The 15794-nt window shown below is 40.8% G+C and overlaps 1 protein-coding gene across 14 annotated transcripts in view; it reads left to right on the plus strand.

The window, feature by feature from the left end:
• The window catches only part of kiaa1109 (KIAA1109 ortholog), a 56692-nt gene that overhangs the window by 28314 nt on the left and 12584 nt on the right, over positions 1–15794 (plus strand). For 7 of the 14 annotated variants that reach the window (XM_017690456.2, XM_017690455.2, XM_017690461.2 and 4 more), the window contains exons 47-68: positions 3004–3249; positions 3329–3422; positions 3958–4008; positions 5055–5261; positions 5422–5657; positions 5952–6193; positions 6299–6404; positions 6565–6662; positions 6793–6978; positions 7064–7232; positions 7331–7542; positions 7728–7926; positions 8538–8597; positions 8686–8912; positions 9998–10225; positions 11117–11247; positions 11712–11835; positions 11924–12033; positions 12143–12230; positions 13347–13421; positions 14705–14940; positions 15584–15787. In XM_017690456.2, the coding sequence (XP_017545945.2) occupies positions 3004–3249; positions 3329–3422; positions 3958–4008; positions 5055–5261; positions 5422–5657; positions 5952–6193; positions 6299–6404; positions 6565–6662; positions 6793–6978; positions 7064–7232; positions 7331–7542; positions 7728–7926; positions 8538–8597; positions 8686–8912; positions 9998–10225; positions 11117–11247; positions 11712–11835; positions 11924–12033; positions 12143–12230; positions 13347–13421; positions 14705–14940; positions 15584–15787 (3529 nt within the window). The remainder of the gene's footprint in view (positions 1–3003; positions 3250–3328; positions 3423–3957; positions 4009–5054; positions 5262–5421; positions 5658–5951; positions 6194–6298; positions 6405–6564; positions 6663–6792; positions 6979–7063; positions 7233–7330; positions 7543–7727; positions 7927–8537; positions 8598–8685; positions 8913–9997; positions 10226–11116; positions 11248–11711; positions 11836–11923; positions 12034–12142; positions 12231–13346; positions 13422–14704; positions 14941–15583; positions 15788–15794) is intronic. The other 7 variants (XM_037538836.1, XM_017690471.2, XM_017690467.2 and 4 more) reach the window with 6 other exon arrangements.

The following is a 15794-nucleotide window of genomic DNA, read 5'->3' on the forward strand; positions in this document are numbered from 1 at the left end:
TGCTGTTCGGTGCATAAGCACAGACAACAGTCAGGACCCGTTCCCCAACCCGAAGGCGTAGGGAAGCTACCCTCTCGTCCACCGGAGAAAACCCCAACATACAGGCACCGAGTCGAGGGGCTATGAGAAAGCCCACACCTGCCCGCCGCCTCTCACCATGGGCAACTCCAGAAAAGAATAAAGTCCAGCCCCTCTCAAGGAGATTGGACCCAGAGCCCAAGCTGTGTGTTGAGGTGAGCCCGACCATATCTAGCCGGTATCTCTCAACCTCGCGCACCAACTCAGGCTCCTTCCCCGCCAGTGAGGTAACGTTCCAAGTTCCAAAAGCCAGTTTCAGCAACCGAGGATCAGAACGCCAAGGCCCACGCCTTCGGACACTGCCCGATCCACAACGCACCGAACCCCTACTACTGCCCCTCCCATTGGTGGTGGGTCGATGGGAGGGGGGACTCATGTAACTCCTTCGGGCTGGGCCCGGCCGGGCACCATGAGTAAATGCCCGGCCACCAGACGCTCGCTGGCGAGCCCCTTCCCCAGGCCTGGCTCTAGGGTGGGGCCCCGGTAACCCTGTTCCGGGCAGGGTACACAAGTCCTGTTTTTCTGTCTTCATAGGGGTTATTATGGATCACACTTTGTCTGACCTGTCACCTAGGACCAGTTTGCCATGGGAGACCCTACCAGGAGCTTTTGCTCCAGACAACATAGCTCCTAAGATCATTCAAGCACGCAAACCCCTCCACCACGATAAGGTGGTGATCCAAGGAGAGGCCATTTATATAGATACACCCAAATAAAATGGGAATGGTTGGTGATATTAACTTCCTGTTTGTGGCACATTAGTATATGGGAGGGGGAAAACTTTTCAAGATGGGTGGTGACCATGGCGGCCATTTTGAAGTCGGCCATTTTGGATCCAAATTTAGTTTTTTCAGTGGGAAGAGGGTCGTGTGACACATCAGACTTATTGAGAATTTCACAAGAAAAACAATGGTGTGCTTGGTTTTAACATAACTTTATTCTTTCATGAGTTATTTACAAGTTTCTGACCACTTATAAAATGTGTTCCAAGTGCTGCACATTGTGTTGGATTGTCAATGCAGCCCTCTTCTCCCACTCTTCACACACTGATAGCAACACGACCAATCCACTTTGGAAGCTGGCACGTTCCCTGAGTTTTTCCAGCAAGATGGTGCACCACCACATTATGGGTGTCAGGTCCAAGCATTCCTAGATGAACAGTTTCCTGGAAAGTGGATTGGTCGTCGTGGGCCAGTTGAATGGCCCCCAAGGTTTCCTGATCTGACCCCCTTAGACTTTTATCTTTGGGGTCATCTGAAGGCAATTGTCTATGCTGTGAAGATACGAGATGTGCAGCACCTGAAACTACGGATACTGGAAGCCTGTGCTAGCATTTCTTCTGCGGTGTTGCTATCAGTGTGTGAAGAGTGGGAGGAGAGGGTTGGATGTGTGACACGACCCTCTTCCCACTGGGAACTAAATTTGGATCCAAAATGGCCGCCATGGTCACCATCCATCTTGAAAAGTTTTCCCCCTACCATAAACTAATGTGCCACAAACAGGAAGTTAATACCACCAACCATTCCCATTTTATTTGGGTGTATCCATATAAATGGCCCACCCTGTAGATTAGTTTTACTAGGGGAAGTCCAATAATGTAATCTGTGAGGAATTCAGTTGGCTGATTTATATGGGTTAGAGTATCTGTGGGATTTCCACAGATTTCCTCAGGTACCCTGGATCAAAACTTCAGTGTTCAGATTTGAATTAAACGCATCCAAACAAACAACAAAAACACACTTTCAATTACAACCCCAATTCCAATGAAGTTGGGACGTTGTCTAAAACATAAAAACAGAATACGATGATTTGCAAATCCTTTTCAACCTATATTCAATTGACTCTACAAAGACAAAATATTTAATGTTCAAACTGATAAACTTTATTGTTTTTTGCAAATATTCACTCATTTTGAATTTGATGCCTGCAACACATTCCAAAGAAGTTGGGACAGGGGCAATAGAAGACTGGGAAAGTTGAGGAATGCTCAAAAAAACACCTGTTTGGAACATTCCACAGGTGAACAGGTTAACTGGAAACAGGTGAGTGTCATGATTGGGTATAAAGGGAGGGCATTCTGCACGTGTTACAACAGCGTAGCTTCATAGTAAAAGAGTGCAGGTACTAGACTGGCCTGCCTGCAGTCCACAGCTGTCTCCCATTGAAAATGTGTGGCACATTATGAAGCGCAAAATACGACAATGGAGACCCCGGACTGTTGAACAACTGAAGTTGTACATCAAGCAAGAATGGGAAAGAATTCCACCTACAAAGCTTCAACAATTGTGTCGTCAGTTCCCAAACGCTTATTGAGTGTTGTTAAAATGAAAGGTGATGTAACACAGTGGTAAACATGCACCTGTCCCAACTTCTTTGGAACGTGTTGCAGGCATCAAATTCAAAATGAGTGAATATTTGCAAAAAACAATAAAGTTTATCCGTTTGAACATTAAATATCTTGTCTTTGTAGAATCAATTGAATATAGGTTGAAAAGGATTTGCAAATCATCGTATTCTGTTTTTATTTATGTTTTACACAACGTCCCAACTTCATTGGAATTGGGGTTGTAATACCAGATACAGTAGCATTAGGCTAGTAAAGACAGCCCATTTAATGTTATAATTTACACCTAACAGGGCTGCTTGTTTTTTCCGCGCTCGTGTTTTTAATGAAGAATAAAAGAACTGTGCATCCATTGTAGCAATTAGCTTCTACTCCCTGCCATCAAAAATAACATTATTGTGAGGTTGATCTGAACAGGACTACAATTACTAAAGGAACTCAGAGTTTGATGAATTGCAGAGGATAATTTGCTCAGGAGATATTATGTTGCAGACTTGTGAAAACTACTGACATGGCAGCTTAAAATCACAAATCTCATTCATTTTTTTTTCTTTCTTTTTTTTTCTCTTTGTTTTTGGCAGAGGGTGGGCGGAGTCCTGCAGAGCCTCCATGCCGGTTGGTGTTTGAGTCTGAGGCGGAGTCTCCACCGAGCCGGCCAGGGCGTAGACGGAGCTTGGTGAGCTCTGAGCCTCAGCATGTAACTCTGATAGTATTTGGTGTGGGCATGGTGAACCGTACACATCTAGAAGCAGACATTGGAGGACTGACCATGGAGGCAGAACTAAAGAAAATACACGGCAGCTTCACGCTAAAGGAAAAAATGAAAGGTAATGTCCACCAAAACACTGCTGCACTTACAAGCTCTATGGTGATCATACACACACTAATATGTTTTACTTTCTGTAGATATTCTTCATCAGAAGATGACTGAGACGTGTGCATCAGCCCACATTGGTGGAGTGAACATTGTGCTTTTGGAGGGAATTACACCAAACATTCAGTCAGTATATACTTTCAACCCCTGCCTTACAGATTCTTAAACCCTGAAACTTTGAACTCAATCGCTAACATTTATAGCTCATATCCTTCACTTTTAAACTTCTCTCCTTTACAGCTGTTCTAATCTGTATTGAATAACTTTTAACACCTTACTCGTTACAGCCTACGCTAACTACTTGTATTAGCTAATGTAATAAAAACAAACTTCTTGGCTTATATTGAAAGTTATTTTGTTTCATTTCATTCTGACATATGTAAAACTTTTGCTTGTTTTCAGGTGTTTTTTCTTTTCTTTTTTTTCCTCCTTTTTCCTCTAACATCTTTTCAGATTTCAGACTGATCTAGGAAACACCTTGGCTATTTTTTGAATGATTTGAACTTACATATCTGTCTTTCTTTCTTTATTTCTTTCTTTTTTACTTCTTTCTTTACTTCTTTGTTTTTCTTCCTTTACTTCTTTCTTTCTTGCTTTTTTTTTTCTTTGTCATGTTCTGTTTTCTCTCTTCTCTCTGTTTTTATGTCTCTCTCGCTGGCAGACTGGAGGATTTCCCAACCTCCCCTACCAGCACAGCCAAGCAAGAGTTTCTGTATGTTAAATTTTCCTCTGTAATTGTTTCATATTCCTCAGTATTTCATGCAGCTTAATGTTTCCTTAGTGTCAGTATAAACACTAGTTACTATAGAATTACAATTTATAATATATTTATAAGACATCTCTAAAATTCATTCCACAGTGGAACTGACTTCTCTCCCATTGTTTGTCTGGGGCTTTTTACAATCATTGCCTTACTTCATATTGTGCTCCATTAAAAGTCATCATGCTGTTAGTAATTTACCTGGTGAGGCCTGTTTATGTTCTGGCAGTGTATAGTGCTGGGGTTTTCAACAAAAATTGGTAAAAACATTTACAAACACTTGTTTTCCATGTAGGAAAAAGATAGATGGTCTGAGAAACCTGCAGTAGAAAAAGAACCAAAGTTCATAGGTCAGTTTATAAGTACCAGTATGAATTAATATGAAAATGGTCTTGCAAAGAATTGGTTAATTTATAAATAGCTTAAAATGATGCCATTATGAGTGCCATTATGTTTTTATTAAAAGACAGAAAAGATAGAAATTGACAATATTCCAGAGTCTTAATGGAGATTAATGGAAAGCGAGATGGATACCTCAGAATTGGTAAGTGATTGTACGGTATACTATATGAGATGGCTCAGCCCAAGGAAACAGCTATTTAGGACAATTTCCAGGTAGGACTCTAGCAGTCGAGAACCCCTGGCCATAGGCTTTTGGTTTGTTTTAGTAGTGGGTTGGGTTTATTTATGATTTTAGCACTTTCTCAGGACATCTCATTGTGGAGTGATTTGATAGTGATTAGATGGTTTTCTAAAACCTCTATAGACCTGACCCACAATGTGCTTTCTTCATCATTTACCATAGGACTGTTTGGCATTTTATGTGGAACTATGAAATTCATTCATGTTCTCACCCCATCCTTCTTTCCTTATTGGCTCTCCCATAGTTTCTTGCTGGCAAACAAATCTTAGGGCTCGAAAAAGCTATTTGCCATTCAGTTATATGTGCATTTGTTTTGTCATAACTTTTGTAATGTAAATGACTGTGTGTGTTGTAGGACGGTGGTGAAGTGTAACATTGCTAAGTCTCAGGCTCTGTACAGTGCCCAGCGTGGGCTGAAGACCAATAATGCTGCTGTATTTAAAGTGGGTGCCATCATGATCAATATCCCACAACACCCTGCAACGCTTCATAGCATGATGGTCCGCAGCTCTCATCAACTTTCCAAACAGATCTCAGACCTGATCCGCCAGCCTTCTAATCCGTGAGGCCAAAATATATTCTTAAAACTTCTGTTTTTCTTTAGAGTGTAAAAACACTGAATTTGATTAATATGATCAGTGTAAAGGTCTAGTTTCTCTACATTCTTCACATTTGTTATTTGCATGCTATTGCTGATACTAACTGGGGTCTCTTTATTTTAGTCCACCCCCAAACAGAGAAGAAACGCCTACTCCACAGCCATCTGATAAGGCCTCAAGCATTAATCAAACGCCAGTGGAGGCCAATGAGTTTCCACAGCTGCCTGAAGGGTTGGAGAAGAAACCAATTGTTCTGAAGTTCAGCGCCATGCTAGATGGGATCACTATTGGTGCCGCGCTGCTCCCATCTCTCAAGGCAGAGTACAAGATGGGCAGAATGAAGAGCCATGGAATGACTGGTACTTCCTTTGGGTCCTTTGAGTCTTCTAAAGGAGGCTTAATTTCTTTTTCCACCACTCATAAATTCTTCAGTTGGATGTCATAGATGAAGTAGAAGTAAATTCTATGATTTGATTACCAAGGTCATAGGGCCGCATATCTCTGAAGTTGCAACAAAAATGTTGGCAAACCATATGGGTTGACACCTTTTTAAGTCTGTGACTCACAGAATGTGAAGTATTATTTACTGCTGCAAGTCGTAGCTGTGCCAGAGATCAAAGGAGTGAGTGTCAAATGAATGTCTTGTTTTGCAGGTGCCCAGACGAGGTTCACATTCGAGCTCCCCAATCATAAGCTGTGCTTCCAGTCCAAGGTCTCTCCAGTGGACGTGTCAGCCGTGCCTCCCTCAGCCAGCCTGACCCTGCCACAGGTCATCATGTCTGGAGAGTATATTATCCAGGAGCACGAAGGCCACAGTGATACCCCCTGGGCCCCTGATGACATGCCTACCAAGCATGGCTATCTCCAGGGCAACTACCTGCGCTGCGTGGCTGAGGTGAATTAATTATCTTGACAGCTTCAGTGTTTGTAGTCATATTTGTAGTTGTTTAAATTATGTTTTACATATGGCTTGATTGAAGATTTGATTTGTCCCTTTCAGATTGGGTCATTTGAACACAACCTGACCACAGATCTTCTGAACCACTTGGTCTTCCTCCAGAAGGTCTTCATGAAGGAGGTCAATGAGGTCATCCAGAAAGTCTCAGGTATGTAAGCCTGGGAGCCATTTAGTGATGCTGATGAGTGTTTTATCAAGAATACTGCAATTAATCAATAATTGATTGCAATTAAATCTCAGATTATGACAGTTTGCAGTTTGCAGTTTATGACATTTACTCAGCTTTATGTTAATGTGGATGTGTGTAGGGGGAGAGCAGCCTATTCCACTGTGGAATGAACATGATGTGTCAACTGATGGAGACAAACCTAAAATCCTGCTCTACTCCCTGAATCTTTTATTTAAGGTGCTTAGTTTTTTTTTCTAGAATAACACCTATTCTGTTTGTAAAATGATTTAAACAAGGCAGAATTTCCTAATATGATTTCCTATTTAAACTGTGTAACTTAAAAAGGATCATTTGTGTCTAATTGTAGGGCATTCAAATGACTGCCACAACTCCGTCTATGCGAGCTGTTCGTTTTGAGACTGGGTTGATTGAGCTGGAGCTGTCCAATCGTATTCAGTGTAAGGCCACGCCAACAGGAAGCAGCTATCTGAAACTTTTTGGGAAATGTCAAGTGGATCTGAACCTTGCACTTGGACAAATCGTCAAACACCAGGTATGTACTTTTTCACCCACACTGTCTTTTGTGTACATTCAAATAATAGAGGCTGTTTACTTAAAAAGAATTCTTATTACAATAGGTCTATGAGGAGGCCGGATCAGATTTTCATCAGGTTGCATATTTCCGCACTCGTATTGGCTTGCGCAATGCCCTTCAGGAGGAGATCAGTAGCTGCTCTGATAAAGAGGCTGTCCTTATCACACTCAACCGGCCAATAGTATTTGCCCAACCAGTGGCGTTTGACAGAGGTAAAGTATTGCTATATCAGGGAAGTCTGTGAATGCATGTATACTGTATATATGTATTTGTTAATAGTTATTTTTGTGCCTGTGTATGTGTGTTTCAGCTGTTCTGTTCTGGCTCAACTATAAGGCAGCCTATGATAACTGGAAGGAGCAGCGGCTTGCGTTAAATTCAGACATTCATGTGGCCACTAAAGAGGTGGTGGACAAACTACCAGCGATCCAGCAGACCAGTGTACAAGCCTTCAGCACTCTCTTCCTCCAGCTCACGGTCAACGACCTGGGCATCTGCCTACCTATCACCGGCGCCTCTCAGGTTACAGTCCAGTCCAATCAGTTTTTCACACACAGCCTTTTGCTTTAAGTTTCTGCTGCAGTAATTGATTAATTAAACAAGCTAGCTAACTAAGTACCTGTCTTCAGCTGGTGTGTATGTATGTATGTATGTATGTATGTATGTATGTATAAAATGATTTGTTTCTCTCTCCTGTTCACTCTTAGGCCAATCACACTTTGGATTTTGATACGGGCTCTGCACTGGTGCTGACCATAGAGAGTACTCTGATAACGGCCTGCTCGTCCGAATCCCTGGTCAGTAAAGGACACTTTAAGAACTTTTGTATCCGCTTCGCCGAGGGATTTGAGACAACATGGGACGACTGGAAGCCTGAGGTCAGAGGAGACCTGGTTATGAATGCCTGTGAGTAATGCATCACTAAAGTCTACTAAATGAAAGTTAATTTCAGAGCTTTTGTCACTTACTGTAGATTTAGTTGATCAGGCAGTTTTAATTTGCACCTACAAGATTAATGTTGCTAACAAACAATGCTCAATAGTCAATAGCTACCCAAATAATTTTTTTAAATGCATCCATAAAACCTCAGGTGTTCATTGAGAGTGTGCTTACTAAGTGATTTTTATAGTACTTTTAAAATTTAAGGTAGCTTCATGGCTTTACTATTGCTACAGAGCTGCTATTGACAATGCAGGATCAGATTCCTCCGTATTTATGATGGTCATTATCACAAAAACTGATTCTACGATCAGCACTCTTACAGGATACAGACCCAGTTGTTCTAATGCTTTCACACTTCGCTGAGCATGCAGATATCACTATCATCCTTCAGTGTCTGCAGCATGTGAGCGTTGGCTAATTTGATTGAGAGGGCACAGGTTCACACTTACGACAGATCTGGGTGATCTACAATTACAAACAAACATCGACAGCAACATTACATCTGAACAATAAGGCTTGATGTGAGCTTAGCTTGTGTAATTGGATTAAGTGTAAACAAGATCTGTTTTTCTCAGGTGTTGTCCCTGATGGCACATATGAAGTTTGTTCAAGAACTACAGGCCAAGCCTCTGCAGGTATGTGTGTATGTCCTTTTATTTTAATCAGCCTCAGTGTTTCTCATTGTTGCTATGTCTCTGAGAGCAAATGATATCTGTTGTATAGAGAGCAGCAGTGCAGGTACGTGGACCCTGAACGTTCTATGGAAGATGTGCGGGATAGACGTGCATATGGACCCCAACATTGGTAAGCGTCTCAATGCTCTGGGTAACACGCTCACCTCGCTGACGGGTGAAGAAGACATAGATGACATCACTGACCTGAACTCAGAAAACATGGCTGATCTGTCGGATGAGGATGAGAGTGACGGCATGTCCCCCACTATACACATGGTCAGTGCTCTTTGTCATACACCAGCTCTTTAGCCATAGACATTGTGCTGCTGGATGCCTCTCTGTATTCTTGTGACAGTTCATTTTCGTGAAAGGAATACTTTAGCATTTTTCAGCCAAATCTCAAGCTTTAACACCAGCCTATAGAATTCTGAGTCAAAGGGTTTTCTGTTCTTTTCACAAATTATTTATGCATACAGGGTGTCTCAAAAGTAAGTAACACCCTTTTAAATTGAAAATGTTTTTTCAGACAGCGATCCAGTTTTAAACACAATCTGTGGGGGAAGGGAGAAACCTGCTAGGCCATGTTACCAACAAGGAACGTTTCCTGATTTGTAAAATTGGATCACTGTCTGCCAAACTGTTTTTATTTTATATGAGTGTTTCCCTACTTTGAGACACACAGCAAAAACAATCCTAAATGGTTTTTTAATGTCAGAATTTTTCATTGGCCAGCTTTTTGTTTTGATTTTCTGTTTTGCCTTAAATGGGGCAGCAGTTGCATTCTGGCACCTCCACAGGCACCTGAAGGTAACTGCTGGACCATTTAAAGTGGAATGGGAATTTATAAATAAAAAGGCAGCTTTAGCTTTGTTGAATTACTCAGTCATTTGTCTTGTATGTGTGTCCCATACATCCGTGCCTTAATCTCTCAGACATTGCTGGAGTTTGGAAAATATTACAGTTGTAAAGCTGCCAGTACTGATTGGTTTGTGACTTGCTTTGTGCACATGGCCCCACTATTTTTTAAATTTTTATTTGAAACATGCCTGAAACATCCCTCAAACTCAGCTAAAGAGGCAGTTATGACATACTGGATGAAGAATTTCACTGGTATATCACTCACATATATGTGATGCAAGTTTGGCAGATAACAGTTAAGATGACAAATGCTTGAGTATTCCTTTTTAAGCGCTTCAGTATCAGTTGTTTGACCTCTTTTTTTTGTCTGTGTATGTCAGTGTATAGAATTAAGTGGAGTCATTGTTTTAGTGCTTCAGTATTGTGTGCCCTGTGGAAGGTATGTACATGGTAGATGTTTGTGGAAGTGTTTGGCTAGCTGTATGTGTGGCCATTGTTTACAGTGTGTGGAAGGGGACCTGAGCCCCAGAGTCTCATTCAGGAAGCGGCTGGTGAACAGCATTCTGGGCCTTAGCCCCACACTGCCCCCTCGCTCACCCTCCACACACTCAGAGTATCGGGATGTTTCTGCCGCGTCCTCGATCACTCGCTCCAAATCGAGAAGCGTTCGACTGCCTCCTTCTGCCAGTGCACAAAGAACTAGACACCCAAGACCCCTATCCTGGGGCTGTGTATGTACTTCAGAGCTAAGCCCGTTTTCATCTCTCTCTTGATCTCTCTGAAACTCCTTTCTTTGCATCTGCATTGACCTTGGGTGAAAACTGTGTGAAAACGAAATTTAACCTCATCTACATAGGGATGAACAATTAGTTGTTTTTATATCGAGTGCAATTTTAAAATCACAAGAGCTGTAATTTTAATGATATCTTACATTAGTCAACATTGCCAAAATGTTTAAAATAGGAAATTTAACCTAACAACATTTAGATCTTTGGGATTAGATATGCAATCACATATGATGCCCAAATCACTCAGCCCTAATCAAAAACGCATGTAAAACATTTGTTAAGCTATTCTACTCTAGAAACTCCATATTTAACACGTGACTGTTCCAGTATGTAATATTTTTTTGCATTTTGATTTATAATCCTGTTTGTTATACTCAAAGTCAGTGGCTGAGATGAAACAGAATGGACATGATAAGTTGTATCCTGACAGTGGTGGAGTTGTAGGGGCAGCTTGAACTTTTCTGGAACCTTTTGCTCATTGTTTGCTGTCTGATTCTTCTCACTATGAGAAATGGGTGACCAATCTCATTTCAGTACCCCTTTCCCCCAATCCCCAAGGGCCAAAAGGGTATGTTTCTGTGTGAGTGTGTGTGTGAGGATGGAAAGTGCTTCAGTAATCAAGTGTGTGAAATGGGCTGCTATTTGATTATTTTCGCTATGGTGAAAAAAGCGTGTGGAAAACGTTCTTTTGGCATGCACTGCAATTCAGTAGGAGCACAGCATTCTGTCTAGGGTTTATGATTTTTGGGGTTGCTGTTTGTGTGTGTGTATGCAGACGGTGGGGCTGTGTGTTTTAATAATGACTATATATTGACTTTCTTCTCCCTTAACCAGGAATCCATTGACCCGCGCAGGCAGGTGGTTATGGGTAATCAGATCATCGATGCCCGGGGACGTAAATTCACCAAACGTCTAGTGGACATCAGGGAGCTCAATGAGCAGGCCAAAGTCATTGATGACCTCAAGTAAGACATCAGTAGGATCAATAAGTCAAGCCTACAAGCTAACTTGATGGATTAAAATCTGAGTTTTATCTTTCCATCACTTTCACATCACTTCTCTCTCTCTCTCTCTCTCTCTCTCTCTCTCTCTCTCTCTCTCTCTCTCTCTCTCTCTCTCTCTCTGTCTCTCTCTCTCTCTCTCCCCCCATCTTTTCATTCTCTCTCATGCACTTTCTCTTTTCTAACTTGCTCTTGCACTTTTTTCTTTTTTTTCTTCCCTTTTTTTTCTTTTCACTTTTGTACCCCTCCACTTTTTAAAAAATATTTTCTCCCTCTTCCTCTTGCACTTCGTTTTCTGTCTCACGCTTGTTCACTCTTGCTCTCCATCTCTCTATCTCTTACTCTTTTTCTTTCACTTTTTTCTACTCTTTCTCACTCTTGTGCATTCCCTCCCTTTCTCTTTTCCTCTCTGTCTATTTCTGCGACAGAAAACTGGGAGCGAGCGAGGGAACTATAAATCAGGAAATCCAGAGGTACCAGCAGCTGGAGTCGGTTGCTGTAAATGATATTCGCCGTGATGTGCGCAAGAAACTTCGCCGGTCCAGTATGAGGGTGAGGAGGCCTTCATCAGTGCTCAGTGAAGCCCTTTACCCTGACTGTTTGCTCTCAGAATACAAACTACAGCCATGGTGTTTTTCAGGCTGCATCTCTAAAGGATAAATGGGGTCTTGGCTATAAGCCCAGCTACAGCAGGTCAAAGAGCATCTCTGCAGCTGGGAGACCACCCATGAAGAGGATTGAGAGACAGAGGTACACAGACAGTAATGAGTAATGTAACTGCCGAGTTGATTTGATTGTATGTGTTCTAAATGCAATTGTATGTATGTATGTATGTGTGTGTGTGTTTTTGTACTTTTAGTTCCAGACTAGGAGAAATGGATGATCTTCCAGACATTAAAGTGGATGCTGCATCTCCAGGACCAAGAGTTACCTTCAACATTGACACGGTATTTTGTGTGTGATGTGTGCTTGTGTGTATGTGGGTCAATGACACAATGTGCATTTTTGTGTGTGTGTGCTTCAGTCCAAAGTTTTCCTATTCAATTATTTAATAAATGCATATGTCACATTACTCTATAATACCTCCTTTATGGGCATAAATATTCAGTGAATCAAAATTTGTATAGGCATTTATGCCTCCCAGAATCTAAAAATGTCAGGTGTTGCAACTGTTCAACGATGAATGCAGATTAAATAAACAATTAAAAAGATAATTTAGTGATATAGTTTGCCATGTTTTAATGCTTGGAGACCCCAAGTAACCTTAGTTTCTTAGTTAGTGCAAGACCTTAGTGCAATACTAAGGTCAAAAGCTCTTTATTAAGTATTGTGTGATGCTAAGAAAACCATGAACATGTGGTATAATTATATCAGTGTGTATTTAATTAAAGAAAATGTTGAAAATATATATTCAAAATATTATATATTGTAATAATATTTTAATTGATGTGTGGTTGTTCCAGCTGACATGTTCTGGGCTGTAAAGTAGATTACACTGTATAAAGATACATTTATACTGTTATAACAGCTGTGAACCAACACACTGAATAGATTCTTACAGATAAAAATGCACATCTTATCCTTTTTAATAATTTTTAAATTTAGAATTTCTAAAATTATCATTTTGAAATCCCCCATTTTTCATTGACCCATGTGAAGTGTGTATGTATGCATGGGTGTGTGTGTGTATGTGTTACTTCATATCTTTATTTTATGCATTATTGTGTTTATTCTTGTTTAGCTCTTTTGCACTTTCATGTTTCATGTTTCATGTTTGTTTCTATATGCCATATACATTTCTGTTCATGTCTTACATGTAGTCGTAGAGGAATATTTAGACAGACAAGCACTCATGCACGTATGAACACACATACAGATGTTTGTAGCTGCTTTGGTCTCTGTTTATCTGTGAGAGTATTCTCTTGCTGTGTCCAGTATGTGTCATGTCTGGAGAGGTTCCTTATTCTTCTGCTGTTAGAACCTTTCCTGAACATGTGCTCAAACACTGGTACAGTCCTCTATCATATTTGGATGGGTTTTTCATACATGTATTTATGTTTAAGATGAGTAATGTGCCGCTGGACACCCTACAAACTCCACTCCCACCCACACAGAGTCCAGCCGACTCTGTCTTCAAGGTACAGCCCAAATGTGAAAATAACTTTATGGAAATTACTGTATTTCTGGATAACCAAATCTGCCATTTCAAAACCCAATCAAAGATGGCTACAGAGCATGAATAGAGCTGCTGCACCTCTCTGTCCTGGCCTCTGGTTTTCCGCTGTATCAGTCCTGCGTGTCCTCTCACGGCCACACTGAAGCTGAAATGTGATGGTCATCCTGTGTTCGTCTTTCTGGTTGACGCTTTTGTCTACAGCTCTGGAACTGGGTTTCTGTGTGTTGCATTTCCACACTATTGACATTCACTGTAGCTTCTTTTTCATCTGTTCTTTCATTGCTTCATCTCTCATCCCTCTCTCCTCCGTTGGGTTTTGGAGACATGCATGTATTGGGGAAAAAGAGAACTACTCTCTCCAAAGTACTAACTGGTTAAAAGCAGCTGGTCAACAGATTTGGTTACCATGAGCATTTAGTTGGTAAAGTAGGTATACGTGAATGAGTTTAGATTACTTGAGGAGCTTATGGGTTTGATGAGATAAACAAGAAAATGGGGAGGAATTTTTTTACATTATTTTAATGGGCAGAAGGGGCTACAAAGGGTTTGAGTGATGCCAAGGGCTGTTGTGGTTGCTTTTCACTCCACACGAACTGGAGCATGTTATAGTTGTAAATTATAGTTCTAGATATAAGCTACTTATTTGTTTTAATCAAAACTTTCAGCCACATTCCAAAAAAACTTTCACTTTGCATTTAGAATTGGACACCCCTGTCTTAGAAGAACCACTTTTGCTTCCCTAAACGTCCATGTTTAAAGGAGTGAATTTGAAGAACCTTTTTAAAGGTTTAAAGAACCTTCAGATAGTTGTATACCTATTTCAGGGTTCTTCCTAGAACCTTTACATTATACAGAGGTTCTTCAAACTTTAGAAAGTTTCTTCATGCATCATTTACAAAAATTATCCTATAAAAATCATCAATTGAAATATTCTTTAGAGAACAAAAAGTGGTTCTTTGCTCCTGTGCCCTTTTTAGCACCTCTTAAAATGATTGGTTTAAAAAATAACTAGATTTAGCTTTTTATAATCGCAGAACCTTGTAGATGGAGAATGATTTTTTTTTTTTTTTTTTTTTTTTTTTTTTTTTTTTTTGGCTTTGTCTCCTTGAGAAAATTATGGTAAAAGTTGGATCAGTGAAGAGATGTGGCATAATTCCCAAAGACTGTAGGATGGATAGGCAACGTGATGGTTGGGTGGTTGAGTAGATGGATGCTCTGACTGTTGACTCTTGCTGGTTGTTGAAGTTCCCGGAGGAGACAGAGATGGATTTATTGTCTGTCACCATTGATGATCCTGCTCGCCATTTCCCATCATGCTCAGTGTTCAGTGCGCCCGCTACGCCTGAAGTCTTCTCACCCAGCATTCCCTTCCAGCCTGATGACAGTCGCCGTGATGACCTGTCCACCTCTTCGTCAGAGGACTCAGATAAGGATGAAGAATTTGACCGTGAGAGAGCGCCAAGCTACTACCGCCGGCCATTGTGAGCACCACACACAATATTTAGTTCTCACACAGTCAGTGAGGTAGAACTGCAAGCTGGATTCAGTTATTGAATTGAGTTCTGAGTTGAGATTAAAGGAATTAAAGGAAGATTAAAGAAATACTCCATTGTTTTTCTAGCAAGCCCCTATATGATGCATCTGTAGCATACTGTCAGTTATACTCAAGAAAAGCATTCTTTACCTGAACTTAATTGAACTTTTTGAAAGAATTTCCGCTTAATTAATTGGTGTTAATATAAAAATATAAAAATCAGGCAGTTTTGTTGATTCTGGATATTGTACTAAAATGGGATAATCTTAATCTTTATTACATTTCACCTTAACAAATGATTATTTTTTCAACTTTTTTTTACTAGTGTTGATTTAGCTTGTGTTAACCCAACTTTTTTTAGAATAAGTGTATAAATGGTCACTGTAGTGTCCAGTCCATTTAGAACTACATTTAATAGAGAATATGTGAATCCAGCTTTCTTGTATACTGCATGTTTGGTCCACATACACACATAGATGGATGCATATTTACACATCAGCTTGCCTGTTCGCGTTGTGTGGTCATATGAAGACTCAAGACATCCTCAGACATGCTCTCCATGACTGACTGCGTGCAATTGTATTTCTCAGATCATCTCAGAAAAAGTCCTCAGGATTGGTTGCGTTATTTAGTGAGCGATGGCCAACCACTCCTCCTCAGCGTGGAGCTTTAACGCCACCCACCGAGCGGAACATTGACTTTGAGCTGGATGTGCGTGTGGAGATTGACAGTGGAAAGTGTGTGTTACATCCTAGCACTCAGCCGCCGGAGCATGAGGACCTCGCAGTGCGCAGGTAATGG

This window comes from Pygocentrus nattereri, chromosome 5, assembly GCF_015220715.1.
Source record: "Pygocentrus nattereri isolate fPygNat1 chromosome 5, fPygNat1.pri, whole genome shotgun sequence".
NCBI classification, from domain to species: domain Eukaryota; kingdom Metazoa; phylum Chordata; class Actinopteri; order Characiformes; family Serrasalmidae; genus Pygocentrus; species Pygocentrus nattereri.